Here is an 8,100-nt window from a genome sequence, read left to right on the forward strand (position 1 = left end):
GCCAACGTGATGATTTATTGCGTGACATCCTCCATTGTGTCCTCAATGCGATTCTACAAGGAGAACATCTCCAAGGACCCTGGTCTAGCAGGTGATGCCAGGTAATGAAGTGGTAGGTGTAAGAAAGATTTGCAAATGAGTTTGAACCACGTTTGCCTGTATAAACATTTAGATTACTTAAAACAGCAAACTTAACTTGTTAAAAAAATAATCTAAGTTCTTATTTTCTTTTGATAAAAATAGTTGAGTCATTTTTCTTTTGAACCTGTAATTCACACAAAGTAGCTTGTAGCCAAGACAATGCAGCGGACATATCAAACTATATTCAGTCTTGTGTTCAAAATACAGGTCTATATACTTAGTCACCAAACAAATGTGATCTCTGGCTCAGTTCAGTTAAAACAAAACAGAAAATCAGGAGCATTTCCAAGAGAGACGTTTAAACTGAATTAGGAAGCATACGGCTTAGTGGTGGATAAAACTAACGACTACAAGTGTTAAGCACAAACTTGGGGAAGCAATCTGGAGAGCAGTACCTTCTAACAAACCAAGCACCTTCTAACAGCCACTGACTTTAAGATGACTATAAGAGAGGCTGACCAGAAAATGCTGCAGAACGGAATTCCATGTGATTGATCACACAAACAAATAGAAGAGTCTTTTCCTTTGTAGACTGAGCCAGCTTACCTTTCCTCAACTCATTCGTTACGCTGGTACTATAAATTCTAAAGTAAACTCGAGCAGGCTCATTTCTGACTGTCACAAAGAGGTGATGCGTCTTGCCATTTATCGCAAAACTGTAAAACAAGGTAAGTTTAAAAATAGGAAGCGTTTCAAGATTGAACCATGTGCGAAGTTGGCTCTACTTTACGTTTTTGGGTATAATATTCTCATACTCAAGGAGATTCAAATACAAGCAAAGCTTTTCAGCAGAGTACAAACCACAAAATGTGTCGCTGCGGTGAAGCTCTGCCAGCTGACTGTGGCAATTACTAGAGTCAGGAGGTTTTTATAGAATTTCCCCAGGACTTTTTTCAAAAAGGCACTTAATTAATGTCCTCTAGGTTTGCAGTGTATGTTCCCACAGGGACTGCAGCTTTTTCCTCAGGAGCTAGTACATACACCACGGGTCTGGGCAAAGGAGGTCTTCAAGAACATCATCACTTACTCTTACATGCCACGTGGAGGGCATTTTGCTGCCTTTGAGGAACCAAAGCTTCTGGCACAAGACATCATGCACTTTGTCAGAAAGGTGGAACAGCTGTGAACATGCACTTTAGATACATATATAGAACAGAAGCAAGTTGTTCTGCCACCAGCAGAACCTTTACTTTGAGGGATCAAATAAATCCAATGTAATCACATAGAGAAAACAACATTTCATTTTGATAATCATTACAGTACTAAAATTGTTAATGAAGCTCTAAAGCTTTTCTAAAGAATAAAAGAAAAAACCCCAAAGTAAGCAACTTGTCTTCTTTCACTCCCGGCACCGTATCATTGCTGCACTCATAGTTCAAGTGTAACAGAATACATGAACGGTTTACTGCAGAAACACTGCACTCATCTGGGGAAGAGAGTAGGAAGAAACCAGCCCCTTGATCCTTAGAATGAAGGCTTCTGTTTAAAAGCTTCTTTAAACACTTGAGTGCTAGCGTCTGAAATATGCATTACAAGCAGCTTTGGTGGAAGTGTAAAGGGTTTTGATCTCCTGAGCACAAACACTCCTACGTTCAAGTTATGTTTCATTCAAGAGACCAGGAATTACATATTCAAGTGGGCAGCTGCACACAACGCAGCTTTCTTCATTCTAACAGGTTTTCCCCCTACGGCTAGCTTTAGCAGCTACTACGCTATGTAAACAGATGTTTAATGGATAACAAGGCAGAGACAGCGTTCCTAGTGTGCTCCAAGCTCAAAAATACCAACTTAATTTCCTCTTTGTTCTTTATCATTCCATTCCAAATGGTAAAGTTAAAATATGCACCAAGCGTAGCAGGTTACTTCAACCTTTACCCTCATTTAAAACGATTCTTATCACACCATCGTGCAATTTTTGCTAGCAAGAAGCTGCAAGCAACCTTGCTACCAGTAGGCTCGAGTTTCTCTTCAAATGGGATAGAGCTGTTTGGAGCTGTTAAGCTCACTACATTACAGACACTTCTAAGTAGCTGACTGAAGGTTAAGTCCAGCAGACACCTAGTTTTGACACACTGTTCAAAGCTCTCAAGTGTTTCTCACCCTCCCTCCTTCTCCCATCCTGCACTAGACACCAGGCCAGAAGAAAGGGCTCAAGTTCTGCTCCCAAGTAATACCTTCTGACTTTGAACAGGAGTTTGACAAGTAAAGATAGTGCTGAACTTGATCACACTCGCCTCACTGCCTCTTCACATTTCATAAACATTGAAGAGTCTAAGACTTAGAAGTAAAAGCAAGCAAGAAACTAACTTTTATTGTTGTTGTCTTAAGTGAGAACAAGCTAGCATATTGGGGCAGGAGTCCTATGCAGGAGCGGGCTGGAAACTAATGAGAGAAACAACTAGGTATTGTGAAGGAGAATAGGAAAGATAAACACGGTTATCTAGTGTTTAATAGGTGTCTGCACGCTTGTAGAGATATATAGCTGTGTAACGGCATGAATGATTCCTGCCCTGAGCCTGGTGGCGCATACAGCTGCGGTTTGTGTCCGGGCTCAGAGACGTAAATAGGGGCTTCTCTGTTTTGGTGGAAGTGTTTCTCTTTGCATAAAAAAAGAGGGAATGAAGGGAATGACCCCAGAGGTATGTTCAGAGAAGGCATGCTATGTTTCGAACTTTTTGACTGAACCAGTTCTTGTTTGGTGTGCCCTTCCACCTATGTATAATGTTAATCCAAAAGAAGATGATACTGTTTACACTTTGAATGTCAATAATTGTCTTTCTGCAGATGCTAATGTAGTAGGAGGCTGTGATGGGAACGTGTCGCAGCGGTTCTTCTCTTATCCGGAGTAACAGCAGGGAAAGCACTGAGGAGTTAAATCACCTTGTTTGGTAGGCAGTTAAGCATGTGAGTCAAAATTGCCACTGCTTTTTGTCGTTGGTTCAAGGACGTGGCTGTGAGGATTTGGATGGTATGTGCTGCATGGATTTTAGGCGCCCCATTGCAGCAACATGTTATCAAAATCTGAGAAGATGTCAGCCTTTTTGGCATCCATTCACTCAATTGGCAGTATTGTTTGTTTGCTATTACCTTGGTTGCTGTCATGTTTGCAAGGGCCCTGCAGAACATGGCAAACCTGGTACTAGCTGTTCAAAAACAAAAAGGGGAAATTGTAAAATTGTACGGAACAGAGACAGTGGGTTATTTTGACATTGATAATATGACTTAGTTGCTTTCTTATTTGTTCTATTACTTATACCTTGTTTTTACTCGTTCGGTTTCAAAGGTTCTTTTTGTGCAACAGGAAGGGGGAGATGCAGGAGCGGGCTGGAAACTAGGACCATGCGTGGCAATCAGTTAGCTGAGGGGAATGTGCTCGAGCTTCTCTGGACAACAATTAACATGATGAATGTTTACAGAGCACAGGGGAGTGGGGGACGGATGGCGCCAAGGAAAGGTAACAGCTTGCTGTTAATTGATGGCAGCTAACCACCAATCGGGGATTGCCTAGTATGCAAGGCTTAGCTTCAAGAACCAATCTGTTTCAAACGCGCAGCTTCTGAAAGTGTATAGAAACTCGTGCTTCTGTACAATAAGTTGACATTTGCTTGCATCAAGCTGCGTCCCGTCTCTTCATTCGCCGCAGTCCTAACCTCCTCTGAAGAGGGTTAGAGCAGAAACTGCTTGCTTTTAGTTTTAACTGTATATCTAACTGACCGTCAAGGTTGTTGGGCTAAAGGTTAGTAAAAAAATAGGAAGACGTGCTTCCCCACTTCCACAGGGCCAATCAATCTCTTTTTGTCACCAGTACAAGACCTCCCAATTACTCAGAAGTCCCACTCTTTGTTTGGATTGTTAAGTAACTGAAATTGAGTTATACAGAAGTCTAATTTTATCAAATAGATAGGCAAACACTCGAGTACTCACTCAAGCCTGATCAGACTACAAAGGTCTCCTTTTACGGGTAAGAATGGCTATAGCCTTTTTAGTAAAGGCCAGGTGTATTAATAGTCATGTACATTACCCAGAGAGAGTCCCAAGCAATCAGCTAATTTAGTAATGGCCGCATTAAAACTCGGGAGGGAAAAGGTTTATCCAGTATTTGCCAGTTCAGCAAGTACACAGCAGGAAAGTTTTACTCCCAACGCGCCAATTAGTCTCCTGTACCATAACTCAGGTCCCCAAAGAATCACTGTATCTTTGTGCAGCTGTGCATTAAAGGGTAATTGCTTTCAACAGCCATTCAGGAGATGAAAACAGATGGACACGGTTGAACTACAGGAAGGTAGTAGACGCCCTGAATAAAGGATCCAGACAGACAAGAATACACAGTTGTATTTGATAAAGTTATCGCTTAAAGCGGCACCAAAGGTTATTCGATATTCCATTAAAGTTCTGCAGAGTGCGGGTCATTTGTGAAAGCCTTTGAGCGCCGCTGGTGCTTGAAACCAGACATAGTCCTCCCAAGTAGAGGTCACATGCTGAGAAGCCGAGGCACTTCTGTTGATGTCTCCATCGCAGGACAAGTTAACAGCTAGTTTCCTCCCTCGAGTCGGCACTTTATAGTTGAGCTTGGGCCGGAACCAATCAACACCACAATCACGGTGTCCTTGGAGCATAACAACAGTGCCCATGACAGGGAGAGCCTTCAGCTCACTGAAGACATCCGCAACAAAGAGCGAGTGAAAGAGCTTGCAAACGCAGGATGCAGTTCTCAGGCTCTCCTCAGCACCGCCCTCACAGATACCCTCCAAGCTGAGCTCATAGAGCTCCTTGGGGCTCATGACATTGCCTCCAAGTAGAATAAGAACCCGAGGAACCAGTGTCAAACTAAACATTATTTCCAAGCGCTGGAACATTTCCTCCAGTTCTGTCAGCACCTGCTGGCACTTCTTGCTTGCCAGGTCCATGGAGGGTGGCTTCTTAATCACATCTCCATCCTGGAAAACAAAGCAAAGAAAGATCACCACGTTTCATTATTAGGAAACATTAGTACCAACACACCCTTCAGAAAGCGTGGCCCATCCCATCCCTGAAAGTTAAGGAAGGTTCAAGGGTTTATGTGCCTTTTAAGAGATACAGGTACCCACGTACGGAATCAGGAGACCCAAGATGAACACAAATGGCTGCCCTATAGCTACTCAGTTTAAATCTGAATCCCACTACTGAGGAATGTCCACGAGAATTACAAACTCCATCTTTTAAAGATCAGCTATCACTCCAAAAAACACCTACCAGCCTTTTTTCTTCAAGTTGTTTGAGTAACAAACAAAGCAGTGGCATGCTTTGAGCACAAAGTGGAACAACAAGAGATAAACAGCAACTTTTTGAGACCTTTAGCCACCTAACTTAAAGGTTTTTTTAGTTGTTTGTGGGTTGTTTTTGTTTGGGTTTTTTTAATGAAGTTGTGGTAACACTTAAGGATACAGCTACAACTGCACTTCACTTTACAAGTGTTTGGCACATGTGAGAAACTATGGACTAGGGTATTGTTTATTAAGATTTATGTTAAGCCCAATGTAAAGGTCAGACAGCAAAAGATATGAAATCGCTTATGCAAACAGCCACCAGACACCGCTTGTGTAAGGTAGGATAGCCGCAATCGCTTACACAAACTAAACCAGATACCGCTTGTGCAAGATAAGATAACCACCAGATGTCCAGGAACCGACAGAAACAGGACAAACAACCCCATATAAGGACATATGAGTGAGGGGTCAACTATGGGATGAAGGAGGAAGACTTCTTACTTCGGCCTCAACGACCACCAGGAGGCAGAAAACGACCCCCTAACAACAACTGAAACATGCGCAGAGTACCTCCACTACTTCATGAACACGGAAATAAAGATGTATAAAAAGGGACTGTTTGAACTGCTCAGCACGGCAGTTGGTGGAGCGCAGACTGCCCTGCCGTCCAGCGCTGGTTTTGCTCATATTCTACTTGCTATAATTAATAAAATTTTAATTGGATTATGATCCGTTGTGGTCTCAATTTATAACAACATTTATATTTTACATATATAAAAGAATTAGTACAAGGCTACATTTCTTAGACTTAGGTGCAGCATGTAGAAAAAAGTTTCAGCTTGTGTCTTTACATACCTCTTTTGATGTTCTACTCGCTGGCTGAGTTTGACTTCTAGAAGAAGAAAAAAAGATGATTAGAACTTAAAATAAAGCACTCGTAACCAACATAAAGCCGTGAAAACAGTTTATAAAACCTGAACACCAAAACACTGTGTTCCGATAGTCTTATGAATATGGAAATTTATTTCTATACATAAAGTGTGCTCTCCTGGTACATTCAGTGCAACTGAAATAAAACCCCAAATCCCATTCCTTCTTTGTCCCCAATGACTCTAAGATACAGAATACAGCAGTGCAAGAAGAAGTCCTCACATATTTTCTTTCTGCTCTCTAAGTCTCAAAACTATGAAGACTGTGCTACAGTTTTCTGTTCTTAAATAGTCAGCCATCCAAATATGAAGGCACCTTCAGGCAATCTGTATAGCCCCACTATCACAAACAGGTACCAGACAGAGCACTTTGGTTTCTACGCTCCCCTGACAAAACAAGAACAGTTGTCTGTAGAAAAGTGTTTCTTTGTGGAAGCCCAAGCACTGTGTTCAGGTACCTACTATCCTCTAGCCTAAAGTGACTACCAATAGCAGTAGAAACATCACCTGAAAGCAGTTCCAAGGATTTTCTGTGGTCGAGGAGGCCTGTGTTAAAAAAATACGAAAAAAAGCCTGGATTACCAGAATTTGCTTTAGGATCATCTTGAACATGCTCCAGTATTTTAGGAAACACTTATGACACACAAGCCCTTGCCGAGATTCCACATACTCATTGGTCTGTACCTGCACGCTACTCATGAATCAAACATGCAACCGTCCATCAGTTAACAAACAATTCATACATCATCCAAAGCGTCCCACAAGCAGAGGCAACCCAAAGGCTGCTGTGCAGGTCCTGCACAAATAGAAAGGCTCATTCTTCCTGCCACTGCTACACCACCACCAGGCTCGCAAGTACAGCCACGTACCTCCTGAACATGAGGAAGTGCTTTAGATTACCGCACCGTGGTTTCTCCATCCACTTGCCTTGAGGAAGATACTACAAGGTGACTAACGCATTCCTGAAGGCCTCTCCACCGTGACACCAAGCGTTCATCATTCCCAAACACTAACGACTCTACCAGTTGTTTCCACAAGGTTTCCAGCTGAAGGAATAGAAAGCTAACCTGCCCAATCCATTTGCAACTTTAGGAGAGCAGCGGCGTTCATCCCATATCCCCACGTGCAGGTATTTCTTGGATCTTTGATGCTAGTGGCACCTAGCCTCTCATTTTAGGGTAGCATTCCAACACCAGGAGAGGGTGCCATCCAACCAGAAATGGAGGCTATATTGACAAGACAGCACTAAGCATCCCCATCTAAATTAACCCCCCAAACCAGGCCATGTTTAGAAGCACAGTGCTGTGGCATCCAGAAAGTCTTGGTAGCGCCTGAAAGCACTGCAACACCTACTGCAGTAATATGCCCAAAGATTACAGGGGAGCCACATAAATTCAGGGGGTTTTGCTTGCAGATGCTTCATGGGTACTAGGATGCTGCTGTACTGTTTGTTTGAGACACGCTGTAACTCGCCAGTACACTCTATTTATTGAGAACTAACATTAGAAAGACATGGCAAAACCACAAGTTAATAATACCTACTAATGGTGGAGGAGAGGTCTGTCTTGAAGAAGCCTTGAAAACATGACCATTCAAACCATGCTGATGCAGCTGATACAGAACTGGACTGTACGAATACATCGATGACAGCGACAATGCTGTAGTCAGGCTTACATTTGAGTATCTGCAATTGTAATCAGATTCTCTGTCCTCCATAAATCTGAGGAATACAGCAGTAATACCTGGAGCACAGAGAGCAGCTTAGGGTGAAATCAGACTTAGAA

General features: G+C 42.5%; 1 protein-coding gene across 1 annotated transcript; it reads right to left on the reverse strand.

The window, feature by feature from the left end:
* Positions 1-4,547: 4,547 nt before the first annotated feature.
* Positions 4,548-5,057, reverse strand: LOC308055293 (MAD2L1-binding protein-like; the record flags this gene model as incomplete). The annotated part of the gene is made up of 1 exon (XM_080369103.1): positions 4,548-5,057. Exon 1 carries the CDS (start codon positions 5,046-5,048, stop codon positions 4,548-4,550), a length of 501 nt encoding a protein of 166 aa, XP_080225229.1. The 5' UTR covers positions 5,049-5,057.
* Positions 5,058-8,100: the final 3,043 nt, after the last annotated feature.

This window comes from Falco punctatus, assembly GCF_963210335.1.
Source record: "Falco punctatus genome assembly, chromosome: 18".
Taxonomy (NCBI): domain Eukaryota; kingdom Metazoa; phylum Chordata; class Aves; order Falconiformes; family Falconidae; genus Falco; species Falco punctatus.